At 48.7% G+C, this 16,835-nt stretch overlaps 6 protein-coding genes across 6 annotated transcripts in view; 3 read left to right on the top strand and 3 right to left on the bottom strand.

Moving 5' to 3' along the window:
• Positions 1 to 1,055: 1,055 nt before the first annotated feature.
• On the bottom strand, positions 1,056 to 2,015 carry LACBIDRAFT_299096 (uncharacterized protein; the record flags this gene model as incomplete). The annotated part of the gene is made up of 1 exon (XM_001882206.1): positions 1,056 to 2,015. The coding sequence occupies one exon, from the start codon at positions 2,013 to 2,015 to the stop codon at positions 1,056 to 1,058; it is 960 nt and encodes a 319-aa protein (XP_001882241.1).
• A 639-nt stretch (positions 2,016 to 2,654) lies between these two features.
• On the top strand, positions 2,655 to 3,134 carry LACBIDRAFT_299097 (uncharacterized protein; the record flags this gene model as incomplete). Its single annotated transcript, XM_001882078.1, has 3 exons — positions 2,655 to 2,685; positions 2,736 to 2,817; positions 2,879 to 3,134. The coding sequence occupies 3 exons, from the start codon at positions 2,655 to 2,657 to the stop codon at positions 3,132 to 3,134; spliced, it is 369 nt and encodes a 122-aa protein (XP_001882113.1).
• A 320-nt stretch (positions 3,135 to 3,454) lies between these two features.
• Positions 3,455 to 6,225, top strand: LACBIDRAFT_328192 (uncharacterized protein; the record flags this gene model as incomplete). Its single annotated transcript, XM_001882079.1, has 11 exons — positions 3,455 to 3,622; positions 3,750 to 3,876; positions 4,238 to 4,364; positions 4,433 to 4,529; positions 4,611 to 4,736; positions 4,795 to 5,113; positions 5,167 to 5,294; positions 5,355 to 5,610; positions 5,664 to 5,760; positions 5,815 to 6,074; positions 6,137 to 6,225. 11 exons carry the CDS (start codon positions 3,455 to 3,457, stop codon positions 6,223 to 6,225), a joined length of 1,794 nt encoding a protein of 597 aa, XP_001882114.1.
• Positions 6,226 to 7,019: 794 nt separating this feature from the next.
• On the bottom strand, positions 7,020 to 9,460 carry LACBIDRAFT_299099 (uncharacterized protein; the record flags this gene model as incomplete). The annotated part of the gene is made up of 7 exons (XM_001882207.1): positions 7,020 to 7,253; positions 7,308 to 7,658; positions 7,707 to 7,868; positions 7,920 to 8,343; positions 8,396 to 8,697; positions 8,751 to 8,998; positions 9,052 to 9,460. The coding sequence occupies 7 exons, from the start codon at positions 9,458 to 9,460 to the stop codon at positions 7,020 to 7,022; spliced, it is 2,130 nt and encodes a 709-aa protein (XP_001882242.1).
• Positions 9,461 to 11,833: 2,373 nt separating this feature from the next.
• On the top strand, positions 11,834 to 13,373 carry LACBIDRAFT_328194 (uncharacterized protein; the record flags this gene model as incomplete). The annotated part of the gene is made up of 7 exons (XM_001882080.1): positions 11,834 to 11,954; positions 12,013 to 12,292; positions 12,393 to 12,898; positions 12,953 to 13,075; positions 13,101 to 13,148; positions 13,203 to 13,214; positions 13,291 to 13,373. 7 exons carry the CDS (start codon positions 11,834 to 11,836, stop codon positions 13,371 to 13,373), a joined length of 1,173 nt encoding a protein of 390 aa, XP_001882115.1.
• A 329-nt stretch (positions 13,374 to 13,702) lies between these two features.
• LACBIDRAFT_328195 (uncharacterized protein) overlaps positions 13,703 to 16,835 on the bottom strand; it is a gene marked incomplete at both ends in the record, with an annotated part of 3,574 nt that continues 441 nt past the window's right edge. Inside the window, 9 exons of the mRNA XM_001882208.1 lie at positions 13,703 to 13,712; positions 13,734 to 14,250; positions 14,289 to 14,384; positions 14,687 to 14,953; positions 15,005 to 15,342; positions 15,758 to 15,834; positions 15,880 to 15,898; positions 16,079 to 16,388; positions 16,587 to 16,804. Coding sequence (XP_001882243.1) covers positions 13,703 to 13,712; positions 13,734 to 14,250; positions 14,289 to 14,384; positions 14,687 to 14,953; positions 15,005 to 15,342; positions 15,758 to 15,834; positions 15,880 to 15,898; positions 16,079 to 16,388; positions 16,587 to 16,804 — 1,852 coding nt within the window. The remainder of the gene's footprint in view (positions 13,713 to 13,733; positions 14,251 to 14,288; positions 14,385 to 14,686; positions 14,954 to 15,004; positions 15,343 to 15,757; positions 15,835 to 15,879; positions 15,899 to 16,078; positions 16,389 to 16,586; positions 16,805 to 16,835) is intronic.

Below are 16,835 nucleotides of genomic sequence, written 5' to 3' on the forward strand. Positions count from 1 at the left end.
TTTTCGATGATAATCAAGTTTCCTTCATAGAAGTGGTCGGCCTTGTGGCCAGGCAGCCAAAATGAGTAGGATTTCTCGGTGATATCAACAGTGTGCCGGAGGATAACTTTCCGATAATTGCGCTGTGCAACTTTGTCTGGGAAGGTAATCTCTCCAAGACGCATGAGGCCATGGAAACCTGTCTCTAGCATTGAGAGGAATAGCTTGTCATCATGACAAGTGGAAGACCCTATGGCAGAGATGACAGTTTGCAGATCAGTGGTTGACAGTGGGCGTTTTCGTTTTACAGGAGTTCCAAAGCGGCGTTGACATCCTGTCATAGTACGTGACACAAGCATAGAGTTGCAGGTTTTCCTCACATCTGGGAAGAAAGGTTCAAGCTGATTGCAGATCCCGGATAGATAAGAATTGACGGAAGAGGGTTTGATATGTGATGACATGTAGACAGCATAAAAGCTGAGAGTTTGTTCAGTGGGTGTGATATCGAACTTGTGGATTTTGCAGAACGTGAGATATGAGTTCAGGGCTGATGTGTATGTGATGTGAGAAGAGTTGTCAATGGACATCCCCAATGAAATTGACCGTTCATGAACTAGACGATCAAGAGTCCATGGTTCACGCTGGGGTTGGCGAGAACCACGTGAAATAGAAATCATTTATTAATTACCCCCAGTGTAGGTGATCGAGGGGGCTGCAGATAAAGGTAACAATGCATAACATCGGAAGAGGTGGGTCGAGACATATCAGGGATGAAATTACTGGGAGGACGGGCACTCAGGTCCTTTGTGGCCACCCTTGGAGCACTTGTTGCAAACATGGAGTCGACGACACTGGCTGCCATCAAGCAAGCACAGCCCCTCATTCCATCGGTTGCATGCCTCCTGTTTCTTGCGTGAAGTCGAGGGTACCTTTGAGATAGGTAAGCATTGCACAACAGCTGCACCAATGGAATCCATGTGTGCGGTTCTAAGATCGGCAAATTTGTCGAAATGAGTGAGCTCGAGATCACGTCGGCTGCCGACACGATGGCGAACAGCCTTGTCGAAAAGAATAACTCAGTCATGGAACAGGATATCAGTTGCTGCAAAAAGTGCGATGATGTACTCAGCATAATCGGCCAGTTCTCCCGCACGATGAGGGAAAGCCATTGACGTTGCGCGAGATGCTCTATTCCAAGTGATTGTCCACTCCCCCGCACTTGAAACAATTTTGGTTGGGGCAACAGTTCCAAATTTGATATCAAGATCACCGATTGACTCAATGCGCTCGTCGTTATTGGATGTCGAGTAATAACCTGTAAGTACCGTGTCGAGGTTGACAGCGCGACCCGCAAGAATGTTCGTCCATTCGGAGTCTGGGAATTCAGGGCATGTGGGTGAGTTGATGAGGGATCGCTTCGTGCCCTTAGGGTCGACTGAATACAGTTTGAGGAGGTCGAGTGAAGCTGTGAGGGAAGGGGATAAAGTGACCGAATGTATGAAATCTGAGACAACCCATGGGTATTGAGACTCATCAGGTTTTGCATGTTTCGTTGGGCGAGACAGTTCCTCCTCATCAAATTGCTCTTCAACAGGTGATTTTGAACGTTGCCTATTGCCGCGGCGTTCGGCTTCGGAAAGGTGGTGTTCGTGGTTTTCAAGGATGACGATATAGCGCGCAAAGGCCTCTTCGACTCCTGTCGGGTCTGCTGGTAATGCGTCGGTGAGTGTGGTGTAGATTCGGCTAAGTGCTGTGGCTTTTGAGATGTTTGAGGCACGAAAGTCTTCGATTGGCTTGTTGCAAGCAGCAAGGGCAGCGATAGAAACTGGGGCATTCCCAAGCGTTCGAACTTGACTTTGCCCAGATTCCGGTGACAAGGATCGGCGATTACCAGAACCTTGTTCACCGGAAGTTGTTCCTGGATGCTGTTGATCACTCGCACCGTTGTTACCACCTTGAGTAGTGTCGTTGTTACCACCAGAAATAGGAGTTTCAAGAGGAGTAGGAGTTGCATCAACGACATTGCCAGTAGACATGAGATGAAATGATGAGGATTTGATCCGATGCAACTAAGAGTTGTAATGTGAATGCAAGATACCGCTACCTCAGAAGGATGGGGTAGGAGGAAGAGAGAGGAAAGTTCGACTCTGCTCAACCTGAAACGCTGGTCTCAGAGACCAGGAATATCTCAGGGAGAGGAGATGTGTTACGTCCCCTAGGCACCCGTGCGCCCGATTAGACTACAGTAAAAATAATTCTAAACTCGATTTATGGCCGTAGATAGTGGTTTTTGGTAGAAACATGGTTCTATTCTATGGTTTTGGTTTTCATCCCACGGTTTTGGTTTTTGGTTTCGATCAAAGGTCACATGATTGGCTGGGTCACGCTGCGACGCATCATCACCTCTGTTCACCAACAGCCACTGTGCCAACCACCACTACACATCGCAACAACAACAACAAAGCGACGCTAGCAGGCGCTGTGGCAACCAACGAGAGAACGACAACAGCACAGGACGATGACCCAACCATGGTTCCAGAATCCAGAGGACGGCCAGGTGAGCTACATGAATCCCCTCCCCCCTGTTTTCTCACACAAGAAGCAGGGGATACATTGCCGATAGCGATGTGATAACAAGTGACAAACGGCGACGAATTTACCATGGCTCACGAACGATGGCCAGCACACGGAGGGAAGCAGACCGCGGTGAGCACTCACCTCTCCCCCACCACTCATCTCTGAAAAATAGAATTCAGGTGCCACGTCGTTGACAGCGACGTGGCAACCAAACGACGAATGCCTACCAACTTTCGTCGTTCGCTTTTGTGTAACCTCATGGTAAGTACCCCCAGTCTATGTTCATCCAAATCCTCCCACCACTCATTTCTATGGAATCCAGCTCACGAGGTCCCAGCACCATGGTCGGCCGACGGCGAGTGCCCACTTTCGCCGCAGGATTGACGAATGGCGACGGCTGCCCACAGCCACGATCTGCCCACCACGACCATTGGCGATTGGCCATGGGACCCACCACCACCATCAAGAAATGGCGACGACCGCCCACAGATGTCCATGGGTGCCCAGCACCACCATTGACGAAATCACGATTTGCCCACCACGGCCTTCGACGACGCTTGGCCCACCACGATGATTGAAAAACGGCATGACCACCCACATGGCCATGGGGTCCCACCCCGGCAATCGACGACTGGCCAGGGGACCACCAGGATCGACGGATAGCTACGGCCCCCCACAGCCCATCGACGAATGGCCACAGCACCCCAGCACCATGGTCGACCGACGGCAAGTGCCCACTTTTGCTGCAGGGTCAACGGATGGCTACAGCCACCCACAACCACAGTCGACGAACGGCCATGGGGGCTCATCACCACCTCCGACCAGCAGCCATGGGCGCCCCCGACCACGATCGACGCACAGCCAATAGGGTCATCGGCGATTTCCCGATGCACCGACAATGTACACCATGGCTCGCTATCAGTGTGGAGAGTTGGGGACTCAGTATCGGGCAGAGGGCATGCAGCCTGGACAGGGTGGTGTGGGGATCACCAGCTTTGATAGGAGGGGGTTGTTGAAGGGGAGAGGTGGTATCCCTACCTCGCCCCTTCCTTCCTACTTCTACACTGTAGGTATACCTTCCCATATCAATGTTTTTCCTGTAGATAAGCAATACATATTATTCTGCCATTTACCCGGGTACAGGGGGGCCTGCAAAAGAAAGAAAAAAGACCTGAAGCTGGCCAGATGTGCAGGCATGCAATTATTTATGCCCGACACATCTGAATGTGTCCAACCGATGTACCATTGACACTAAAGAGGAGGCACACACCAGTGTGTCAGCAATTCACCCGGCTATGCAACACTGGCCTGGTTCTGGGGGTGTGTCTTTACCTGTATACACTGTCGTAATGACAGCGACAAAAGACGACATGTTCAGAGTAATTTGCCTGTAGCTGGCTGCTGTAGTCTTAAATTTAGGGTGGTGTCCTGGTTCAATCATGCAAAATGAATATATAATTGAGTGAAACGAAAAAAACTACAATACTGGGAACAATTTACTAGTGGTATACAGAAGTGGGGCACCTGGATAAATTTGTGCACCCAGCAGGAATTGAACTCTCGGTCACATGGCTTGATGGAATCGGGCACACCACACATTATACACAGAAAGCAGCCCGTTAGACAATTACACCACAGTGGCATTGTTATAGACAGGAACATAAACTTGTATGATCCACAGGGAGCTGTGCTGCTTACACATCGCTTACACCACTTCGCGTCGCTTATCTGATTCTGCTATCATCCTATCCACATCGTCCACCCACCTACAATGCCACGAAGACACAAAACCACAGGTATCAAAGAATGTATGTCTTCTATGTCAGCTCTTTCTAGAAGCAGCTCAGTTAATCTGGTCTGTCCTGGTAGTTCGCAGCTACATCGAAGGGGACAACATCCAGCAGCTGCTACACATCTATCTGGAAGAACCCACATCTGATACCCAGGCCAGCATCTTAGAAGAAGCACCCTTTGTGGGTGAGTTTCAGGAAGGAGCTGGGGTTCGTTCAGTCTTGTTTCCAGGTGTTGTTCTTTTCTGACATGTATCGTCATAGTGGCCAGGGTTTGTTCTTCAAGGACTTTCCCTCTACCAGGCAGGGTCAGAGTCCTATGCGCTCTTCAGTGCATTACACGATAAGATGCTTGAGGGTAAAGCGAATCATCAGGAGCGCCGGAGAATTGTACGGCAATTTACCTGTTGATATTTACATTGTGTGAACTAGCTTTACGATCGTTTAGGTTGATGCACTTGGTCTCTGTGCAGAACAGGTTTCGATCATTGCGATTATCGAGAAAGCAGCTACCTGGGATGATGCTGTGGCCGAGGTACAGGAGCGATTTGGTGCTCTTCTAGTTCTCCGGCAGCGCAGATACCTCAAGAGCCAATTGAAAGATTATCCAGGTGGGGAGCAGCATGATTACCGGTGCAACTGTCCTGCTGTGGAAGTCAGAGCAGCAGATACACCTGACAATGCTATTCTCTGCTGTGCAGAAACTGGATTCTATGTTCTTCCATTCCATCAATCCACAGTGTTCGTATCTTTGGGTGTAAATAAGCGTATGTGGTTTTAATTTTGATTTTAATTTTTTAAAATTACTTATAATATTTAGGCTATAAAATGGAGCTCGTCGTAGCACGGGATGTCCCACAGGACATCCCATGCTACACCCCTTTTGTTACCCCACTGATGTTATGGCTGGAGCTTGTTATAGAAGCAGCTTGCAGCAGCCGACGTGATGTCCGTGTGCATCTTTAAAAAATGATAAATCACAAATACTTTGACTGATCGCTTTGGCAGCCAACCCATCCAGGAAAAATGGTACAAATAGGTCTCAACATGGGAGCACGCCATGCCCGCATTCTTGGATGGGCACAATCTTTTACCCGGGACTTGACCCATGAGCAGAAGGTCCAGCAGGACACTGATTTGCTTGGAGGAATGAGCCTATTGTGGGCTCTCATCAAGGCTTATCTGCCTACAGATGTTACGAAGCCAGTTCAAGATAAGCTGGATGGTATTTATCCTACTATGGCAACACGCAATGTTCCAGAAGGTATGATAACTTTCTTTTCTCTTTTTTCATTTCCAGTAATAAAATTTGAATAGGATGTGGCTTCTCAATTTCAATTGACGGAACTGATTACACATTCAGCCAAGCCTCCCGGGCCCCTCCTGAAGGGGTAGCCACAGTTTCATATGAAGCGTAAGTTGATTATTATTAGTTTCCTTTATGTGAAATTTTTACCATTGAATTCAGGCCTTCCCATACAGATGGATGTGCTACAATCTGGGCCTTTGCTTGTACTGTCGCCCGCAGAATCCTCTCCCCCCAGTTACTGCCCAGTGCCCACCTGGGCTCTAACTTTATTGACTTTGGGCTTGGTGTTGTTGTCCAAGGGGCTGCACGCACACTGACAGCCTTTCAGCCTGAACACCTCCATGCTACTTCATACCGGGGGAGTGTTTTCTCTATGGGTTTAGCAATGAATTCAACAGCCTGGGTAGAACTCGCTATGTGTGAGCTGCAGAAGACGGGAGGGTCAATTGAATTTGGCCTTCAAACTGTTCATTTACAACAGGTGGATTAGAAATTGATAACTTAGTAGCTGTTAGAGTTCGTCAAATGTCAATGCTGGTTTCAAATGTCAATTTTGGTGTATTCCCATGATTACAAATACATAAGTACGATAACAGTCGCTCATCTGGTGCCCATCCATTGCTGGCTGCTACACCACTGACAGCAACATGGCTCCTGCTTCTCATGTCAAAAAGGAAGTGGAGGGGCATCACCATGATTGTTGTGGACAGTGACGGCGACATGTGCCATGACTGTCTGGACTGCATGGCACACCGATGTGTAAGGATGTGGCTTCCTTTGGGCCATGAAGAATAATGTTTCAGTGTTAATAATGCCACTGTGGTGTAATGGTCTAACGGGCTGCTTTCTGTGTATAACATGTGGTGTGCCCGATTCCATGAAGCCATGTGGCCACAAGTTCAATTCCTGATGGGTGCACAAATTTATCAAGCTGCCCAATTCTGCGAACCTCTAGTAAACAATATGAATTATTGCAGTTTTCTTGTTTCCCTCCATGATATATTCATTTTGCATGATTGAACCAGGATATAAAGAAGAACACCTTATATTTAAGATCAATAGGAAAGACTACAGCAGCCAGCTACAGACGAATTACTTTAAAAAATGATATAAACTGAGTACTCTAAAAATGAAGCGATAGGTATAGTTTGCCAACAAAAAGAAGCACAAGTGGGTGAGGCAACAGGGAGAGGGGGTGGTGTAAAGTATATCACAAAAGAAGCACCAGTGGGTGAGGCAACAGGGAGTGGGGGTGTAAATTATATCGCAAAAGAAAGTCACCAGAATGAAAGTAACAGCATCGCTGACGAAGAGCTGTATGGGTATACTCGATATATCAATGTAAGCGACTCTTTATCTGCTAGCTAAAGAATGGAGTGGCCCCCGATTGCTTCAAGAATTTCAGTAAGTATCCAGTAATCGAAACGATCATGGAAGGGGGTGTGGTTGTTTTCACCTGCCAGCCCAAGGATCCGACAGGCAGGAAAACGAACTGATTTAGAGCAAGTTTGGAATGAAATTCTTCCCTGCGAAGCCATAAGCTGACCCTGAACTGCATTTTCAGCATACATCGGGTGGTTCGCCTCTACAACAGCAATCTACAGGTGTCGTTAGATCACAACAGTATATAATTGCAGGCAAAATCCACTTACCTCAATCTCCCCATCATTAGGGTCAATAAATGGTGCACCTGTAGCTGCCCACAGAAACATACGGGGTCGGAAAGCTGGTGAGTCAACCTGCGAAAAATCAAACCTGTTCCCAAACCTGCCCTTGATATCCTGGAATCGATCAGGGCAGGGAAGACCAGTACCTTTCAGAAATCGTACAATGCAATCTGCGAAGGAAAGCCTGTCTTCATCAGCATTATAAAGAGCTGTCTGGATGGCTTGCGAAGTGGCAATATTGGGGATGCAGGCTCTAATGCATTCGTAGCTCTTGACTTGCGATGTCCACAATAGACTGAAGAAGGTTTCGGAACCTCCATTGAAAGATTTGGGAACCTGAATGTGGTCAGCAGATTACCACAGTAGTGTTTTTAAAATGCTTACAGAAAGAAACGAAAACCCATTTCTGCAGGAGAGCTTGAACCCCTTATAGAAGGCCTTCCACTCAGGATGAAAAGGAGGGTGGGGACCGAAGACTGTCTGGTATAAAATCTGGGGGATAAATGCCCCATGTGATGCCTCTGTTCGAGGCCCGATAGAACAGACCTGCCAGGAGATGAATGAGATTGGGGGACAAAGCTGCTGGCAAATTCTCACCTCCAAATCAAGATAACTAGCAAAGTGGCTATGAAAGTGACTGATATTACCAGAATGACCAGCCTCAACCCAGTCAAAAATTGCTGTTCGGAGGTTGGGGTGCCATTTGCCGACAAAAGTTGGGGTTAAGGAGTGGAAATTTTTATCATGAACGAAGTATTGAAGGATGAGTGGGTCTAGTGGTGATGGGCAGTGGCCTTGAATAAGCATCAGGGCAGTGAGTGCCCCAAGCTTCGCACAGCCAACCAATCGCTGCTCTGGAATGAGGGCCCATGATGACTCAGGATAGATAACAGCAAGTGTTGCATGATTGTCAGCATGAGGAGTGAGCCATGATTTGTCGATAAAGGAACTGAAGAGAGTATGAATAACTTCTCGCTCAATCCCAATGCCGAGCGAAGTCATGTCGCCATTGTGGTCATTGCTAATAAGATGGTTTAGCGAATTGCATTTCAGAGAAAGGTGGGAATACTTGCATCTGGAAGGTGCGATTGGGCGAAAGGATGGTTGTGAAGTCGTTTTCCTTGATGGCCTGGGTCAGGAAGGCATCCAAATGCTGACATAAACCTGCAACATCATTGCCTTCCACAACAAACCTGGGTACTGAGATGCCACTGGTGGCAGTTTGAAAGACCTGTGTAGCTAGGCGATCAATAGAGTAGAGATTTTGCGATGGTGGTGGGGTCCAGGAGTGTGAATCCCAGATTTTTGGAGGCAAAAAGCTCCAGGGCATCACAAATGATTGGCTATTCTGGCCTTCGCCTAGAGCAGAAGATGTCTGGATAGCGAGGTCAGCAATATAAAGGCATAGATTGTGTCTGTGATACTGACTGTGTTTCTTGTCGTCCTGGCTGGAGGATTTACTGACAATCCATGGACTGATGAGTTGGAGATGGGGGCTGGTTCACTTTCAAACTCGTCGGTATCATACCCATCTGTTTCACCTCCAGAAGTAACAATACCATCGTCAGATCCATCATCTTTATGACTGTCAGTCGGAAGGTAACTATGCAGCCGAAGACCAAGGCATTTGTGCCTACGATGATTGATAAGAGCTGATGTTCGGGGGAGGGTCACTCCTGCAGAAAAATTGTAAGAGCCAGAAAGAAAGATGGCGACTAGTATCGCTTACCAAGATGTATAGCAAATCTATCTCCCTCAATGCATACAGGTGCTGCATACCTTCTCCTGTCAGCTGCGACCATCTCCAAGGTAAAGTAAGGGTCTGTGGGCATGCAGACGATGCGAACTAATTGGTCACGAGGGCGAGGAACTCCTCTGGCTACAAGACCATAAAGTTGCAGTGGAAGAGCCTCGTGGGCGACGATACTGATATTTCGCGATGGTACCGATGCAAATTGGTATGCTGATGGGGAATTTCTCATGTCATTTGCAACTTGTGTGATAAGGGAGTGGACAGTGGCCGAAGCTGCAAATTCGTATCTCCACAGAAGGTGATGCTGTTCGAGCCATGCACTGTGCGAATCTTTGAGGAATCGGTAGATGAAGTCTTCATGCTCAGGCTGCAAATGTGTCAGCATCGAAGCAACTGTAGGAAGAAGAATACACTTACAACAGGGAAATGAACTTTGACTGTAATACGAAAAGCTCATTCAGCTGTTCCCAACACAAGGCAGTCTCCAATTTTGGGCTGCTGTGGAATACCATTAGGGAGTGTAGGAGGATGAACTGCTGCTCCTCTGACACGACGACTAGATTGAGCTTGAGTGCGACGAGCTGTTAATGCTGGCTGCCTTGGCAAAGTGGCTGCAGCAGAGGCTCGTCGTGCCTGATTTGCATGGCCAGTGGCAAGATTCAACCCAAGACTCTGGAGTCCTAAAAAGGGCTGGAATGGAGCTGGCTGACTGTTGACTCACATGCTTTGATAGGGCTGGGTGATCGGAAGAGAAGGTACAGCCATTGGTCCCACCTGGGTTTGCGAAACAGAAGTTGCGAATTCCTGCTGGCTGGGAACATCCAGAGGGTGGGGTAACTGGGAAGGAAGGAATGGTTGGACTGATGTGTTTGTCACTAAAGCATGGGAGGCAGGGGCACTCGGGGCAGGAGCACTTGGGACAGAACTTGGGGCAGGGGCACTGGAAGCTGGGGTTCGAAACAAGAGTGCTCGCAATTGAGCAACTTCATCTAAAGTCAGCTGCGACAGATCCATTCTGCCCATACAATTTGTTAGATCCTTTTTCTGAACTATCAGAAAGTATCGAAATCAACTTACTGCGAAATATTAATATCAGAAAAAGATACTGCGATTAAAAGGGAGAAAGTGTTAGCAAGCAACACTTTGGGAAGCAGGCTATAACGACATACAAGATTAAAAGCCTAAGGTTTTGGAGCGATGAAATGACTGGATGTGACTGAAAAGTGTCGCAGAACTCTGAACAAGAGGGGGAGAGATGTTGAAAAGTGAATGTCCTCATTGCTGCTTGTATAAATATCAGGTTGATTCAGGATCACAGAAACCAGCAATTTACAGGTAGTTGAACTACACCAGTGTCGCTTCAGGATCACAGAGGCCAGCAATTTACAGGTGGTAAGGCTGCACCAGTGTCGCTTCAGGATCACAGAGGCCAGCAATTTACAGGCAGTGAATCTAGATCAGCATCGCTTCAGGACCGAGGTGGGCAGCAATTTACAGGTGGTAAATCTAGATCAGCATCGCTTCAGGACCAGGTGGGCAGCAATTTACAGGTGGTCAGATGGACATTAGGTAAGCAAATTTTGTTGCCCAATAACCAAAGGTTGATCAGGGGAGACTCCATAAGATGGCCAATGAGGCTACATATCCACGATATAAGTTTGTTGACCTCTGCAGCAATCCAGAAACAGCAGACCATGAATTATTTTAGCCAAAACCAAATCTCGATTCTAAAATCTGTGATCTAGACCATGACTTAGGTAATCAATTTCCCGATCAAAACCATGGCCATACAGCGAAAACCAAGTTCCATGACCAATAATATTTGGTGATAAATAATGTCATAGTTTCTCCTTGACAAATGCAGTGATCACTGCAATTGCCAGTTTGGAACCTCCTGAGCCCCTGCGCCAGTGTGGAGTGGAGTAGGCAGATATGTGTGTTGTGGATCTTCTGGTAACTTGAGGGTGAATGGGAGTCATAAGGTAAGGAAGGGTATCAGCACAGTGTTTTGTTTTTTGACGGATGCGCAAGGATGCCTGTGTCGGTGGATGTTGATTTATGGTGTAGGAGTCTGCGTTTGGTTTTACTGCATTTGATGAGGGATTGGGCATGACGATGGAAGTACTTCCTTTGTGGGTGAGCTGGTGCGCCGGTGGATGTGGAGGATGTACGGGATCGACTCGGCGGTGGTTGTGAATCTCATGTCAAGACTCAACGCCATGGCTTTGACTGGCGATTCGTTACAACCAAGTTCAAGTTCAACGTTCAACGTTGGAACTTGAAGTTGTTGCGATCAGCGCTCGCACGTTGTTCACATCCTTGCGCTTGCTTTGCGCCGTGACGTCAACGACTTGTCCGGGTGCTGCCGACGACCTTCCCTGGAGAGGCGCCCGTGTGCCTGTCTAGATAAGTATTGAAGCCCACCACGCTGAACATGGAATAGCATGGAATCTTATGGGCATCGGTGCGCGTCATTCCCGCACTCAAACGCGCTTGTGCTGTCAACCCTGTACTTTTCCACTTCCAGATTGAACTGTGGATTCTTATGAACTTGCGCTCCAGTGCTTTTCCACCTGGGAAGTTGGGAGCTTGAAAGGCCAGTGCATGCGCTGGATGGAGTAAAGGCAGAGCTACTCGTTCAAATTTAGAACATCTGGCCAATACCTTGTGATGATGATTGATGAAGGCATGTCCGATAACCCTTTCCTTCAATCGTCCATCTTGCTGACGTTTCAATAGGTGCTGGTTGGAAGCAGCTATGTCTACTCTGCCTGGTCGTGATCATACATCCAGTTCTACTCCCTCCTTAGATGGCGAAGGAGGTCCAGATTCAGCGTCTCAAGACGGAACGCCAACGAAAAGGACGGGTCCTAACTACGGTGCGCCCTATCTCGGAAACTTGACTCCTGGCTTCAATGGCCTAATCCACTCGTGCAGTATATTACCGTCTATACACCAAACTCGGTCCATTCGAATCAATTCGCCCCCTCTACGATAACGACCGTTTCATTGGTCGCATTCCAACGAAGTCTTTTGCCCCTCCTCATACCGTGGCATCTATCAAGTGGTCCATATGCAAACTTGAGGGCCTACGGTCGGAGGCCGACAAGGCGCTCCTCTTCACACAGCTCTCAAACCCAGAACCCAATGAAGACTCTGCCCGCCTCTCCTTGTTCGCTCCTTCTGGGCCAGGCCTGTTCGAACAAGATCCGATTGTGTTGGTTGTCGAGTCGGAGAAGAGAACGGAGGAGGTCTCGCAGTCAAAGAAGCTACCGGAACGCTCTGATCATACCGTGACTGATATCCACTATGGCAAGTCTTGTCGACGACTCCTACCCAAACCGTGCACTCATGAGCTTTGCAGTTTACTATCGTGTTTACTCATCGAAAGGAGGAGATCAAAAGGCAAAGACGTCCTTCGACCAAACTGATATTTCGTTAGGACGCCTTAACGCCCTCTTCATCGCGCCCCCTCACACCGCTGGGTCTTTGAAAGCACGCATCGCAAAAGTTGAACGCCTTGTCACGCCGGGTCATGCACTCTACCAGGATATGGAACTCTTCCAAGACATGACTAGTGACACTGCCATGAGTGACACCAATGTCATATCCTTTCAAGGTGACACTTATCCGGGTAGCGATGAAGGCGATCCCGTAGCCCTTGTCAATGCAACCGCCAATATAGCAGCAGACCAAAAGACTAAACTTACACCAGGTAAAGTTCTCAGTGAATATCCACTAGTCACTGCAGCAACAAACCGTGCCCTTTCAGATGGACCAGATTCAAAATTCACGAAACGCGGTCGGTTACTTCTTAGCCTCAGTGAGTAACAGTTCAGAGATAATCCGATTCTCATCCTATTGTATCCCGCCGCAGACTACAGTGATTCCGCCTGGCTATCAATCATCAAAGATGAGATCGTTTACACGGATGGAGTTATCGTCTCCAAAATTTACTCCCTCACCAACTGTATTTCTTTCCTTTTCTGCTTCATCACCAGTTTGTTGATGCTTTGTCGGAACAGGGCCTTGGTCAGGATACATGGTGATTAATTCCAAGGGTGAAAAAGGCTGTGAGTCTCCAATTTGCCTTTGGGTTACTAGGTGGTTTTGATTTTCTTTGGCAGTTGTGCGAATGGGTGAGTGGTCTCCTCCCTCTGTCGGAGTATTTGATATCCATCGTTTTGCTAGATTATGTTAAATTTTTCTGATTAGTGAACACCAGGGAGAGTGTATGCTTTTGGAATGGGATATGTCAGGATTTCGGCTCAGAAGGGGTCAATGTACCGGTCCCGTAGATCTGTTCATATGTAACACAAGGAACGAGGAACTGATCATCCAGCAACTGTCGACCATTGATGCTTTCAAACATTCAGTCCTGTACAAAGATTCAAACGATACATAAGGTATAAGTAACTCGATCATATATATATACACAAACAAAAAAACAAAAACGCTCGCATACGCGCGCATTCATTTATTCATTTCCTCGTCAGCGTCAGTCAAGAAGAGATCGTGAAAAAAGTCGTAAAGGTCATAAAAGTCATAAGACCGCAAAGCATCTCCCACCCTCGAATTTAGTTCTTGCAACTCCTCAACCAACACATCCCAACCCCAGTCAACCTTCTCACAAGCACCTTCAAAACAACAGCACATACAGCAACGCCCACGGGCACGAGCTAACTCCCCTGTCCACCTGTCGAGAGGTACAGATCGCGTCGCGCTTCCCAGTCGCGTCGGGGTCTTTTTGGGGGATGGTGGGGATGGAGGAGAAAGAACTTGGGTTGGAGGAGGAAAAGAGGCAGGAGGACGTCTTGTCTCCCAATACCCGAAAGACCACAGACCGAAGAAGAGTTGTGGGCCATGAACTTGAACCAACTGCCGAAGTGGACGCGTTGACACCTCCAAGTCGAGCAATTTCCTTTTCAACCTGCCTAGAACGTTCTTCGAGCTCAGATCCTCTCTGATCAAACGCCCGTCCTCGCTCATCAATTGCTTGCTCTAATTCCACGACCTTATCCTCCCTCTCTTTCACCTCCCGCTCTCTCAGCACAAAAGCCTCCTCCCTCCGCCAAACAGCCTTCTCCCTCCTCTCAACCGCTTCCTCACGTCGCCCAACCGCATCCTCAGGATACCCAACAGCCCTCTGCACCTCCCCAACCCTCTCCTCCACCCCTCAATTCTCTCCTGTCTAGCCGCCGATCCAAGCTCACGTTGGTCTAGGGCTTCTTGGCGGGTTGTGAGCGTTGCAAGGAGGGCGTGTTCTGTTGTGTGTGGGCCCAAATCCAGAGCTGAAGCATCTCCAGACCCTAATGCCGATGATGCTCGTGGTGGGTCAAGATCGAATCCGCTTCACAAGTCCGGTTTCTTCTCCTTCCCCACGTCTTCCATTTCCCCCTCGTTCGCGTTCGGTTTCTCTTCTTTGCTTTCTTGAGCCTGCCCCTTCCCTTTCACATCCTCGTTCCCTTTCCCTTCATCTCCGTCTTTCTCCTGAATAGATTTACCCCCCCCTCAACCTTCGCACGAACTTTCCTCTCTCTCCCAATCCTAACAACTCCACTTCCACTTGTACTTCCTCCACCACCAGCAGATGCACGCCTAAAAGTCTCACCTAGCTCCAACGCATCTGCTCCCATTGTCGGGATACGGTGTACAGCAGGAGAGTGGTGGGAGAGGAGGAGGAGGGGGTCAGCCATGCTCGGTTCCTCGTCGCCACCTTCGGATGATCTTACCTTCTTTCCGTTTCTGTTTCTAGTTCTGGTAATATGTCTGAGTCTGGTGATGATGCTCCCCCTCTTCTTGGTGCCGGTCCTGACACTCCCTCGAGACATCATATTGATTTTCAACCAACGCCTCAACTCCAACACCAAGCCGTGGCCTGAGATGCTGCATAACAAACCCAGAATCGGTCACCGTCTTCGCAACGCACCCACGGAAAGAGGTGGGGGGGCTAAAAGAAGGTATTGTCCGTCATGCGGCGGGAGAGGAAGGGGACATGCGTGTTGTTGGCTTGGACCGCCTACACCCTGCGGGATTGGAATGGGATCACAGAACCTGTAGATCCTCTTGGGAGGGAAGACAACGTAGAGGCGCATGGCAGTATCCAATTGGAGCTCGAGCGAATGGAAGGCCCATGCCTGTGACAGCAAATGGGGACCCAGAATGCGTAAAAACGAACGGCGAACCCATGTTGAAGGAAATGTGACACAGTAGAGACAAACGGAGACACCGTAGGTAGTACCAACTTCGGAGAGTGCGAGCCAGGGCCTGTATCGTCCTCTCCATCTTTACCCCCATTCCCAGACGTGTGAAGGAAGACGGAGACCTCAAAGGCGGCACTAGCGAAGGGCTACTATGCCTACGCTAGGAAGCTTGAACTTCGTCGGGGACACCTGTCCACTTGGAGATGACGTAGACGGGGCATAGTGGCGCTGTGTGAGTGTGGTAGGACTTTGTGGTACGGTGAAGAGGAGAAGAGGGAATGGATGCCTGTGGATGTCGTTCTTATGGCGTAGGGGTGTGCGTTTGCTAGTTTTGTGGCCTTTGACTAGGGTTATGTTTGCCAGTGGGGATGACCCTGGAAGCGTCTTTGACACTTTGGCCGGTGAATTGGCGTGGAATGAAAAGGTGAATGGCGTGGACGTCGAGGAAATAGTCTAAAACTGATGTCACCACGACTCACTGCCAGCCCCATGGCCAGGCTCGAGTCTCGACTTGCGAGTCGTTACAGTCGACATTCTCAGACTGAGGTTGAATGGACTTCAATGGAGTCGGGCCCAATGTTACTTGCACAATGATACTTACGTGAATTATACTTGGTACGCTGAAGGAGGAGAAGGACTGCATAGATTTTGTGCCGTAGTATACAAGATGGTTCGAAGGTAGCCAATGGTGTTTCGTGACATAGCATAGAATCAATTAACCAAAAGAAACTCACACCACGCCGATACCTTTTCTGCCATGTCGACTTCATAATCCACGGCGGTCTAGCGCTCTTCAGCACTTAGAACTGATGCTCTGGCAGGTGACGGTGCGAATCCCGCGCTTGGATCGGACGCCTGGCACCACCTGTCTCGCTGCTGCCATTGCGCTCCCAAATCCACACTTTGACGTCAGATGGTCCTTGCCAATGGCGATACAAATCCTCAGGCTCAAAGGTCCAACACGGGGTTTTCGAAGGTCGTGAGAGGCGCCGTTGGAGGAAGCGATATATCGGACCTTGACGTCGTCGACGTAGTCGTGGTCATCATAACCGTCATCATCGTCGCCTTCAGAGCTCGTAGTCCAATTCCCAAATAGGCGAAGGCGATAAACTTGAATGCACATCTTCAGCGTCAGTGAAACATAATGAAAGGGGGGTGACAATACCTGAACGACGAGCCGGTGTCGTAGGGAAGGCCGCAATCTTGAGGAGTAATTGAAGGGTGGGAGACGTGATCAAGAGGCAGTTTCCAACCCTCTTTGGGGTTGCTCGCTGCCTTCCCGAGGATTCATCAAAGGTTGGTAACTACAACCCAGTTCCATGCAAGATCGGAGACCGGGAACCGAATGTGCAGTCACTTGTTGAAATCCAGGTTCCCAAGGTTCCCTTAGAGACTGAGCACTACGATCCACGTGAGGATCCGGGTGAGTCTTAGACCCAACGAGAATTCCATGCTGAGCCGACGCGAATTGGGTGTTAAGCAATGTCCCTCCCCTCCCCTGCTTGATGACATATTGAATATGTACCCTTGAAAGGCAGAATCAGCGAAAGGACTTAC

Source organism: Laccaria bicolor, genomic scaffold (assembly GCF_000143565.1).
Source record: "Laccaria bicolor S238N-H82 LACBIscaffold_15 genomic scaffold, whole genome shotgun sequence".
Lineage (NCBI taxonomy): Eukaryota > Fungi > Basidiomycota > Agaricomycetes > Agaricales > Hydnangiaceae > Laccaria > Laccaria bicolor.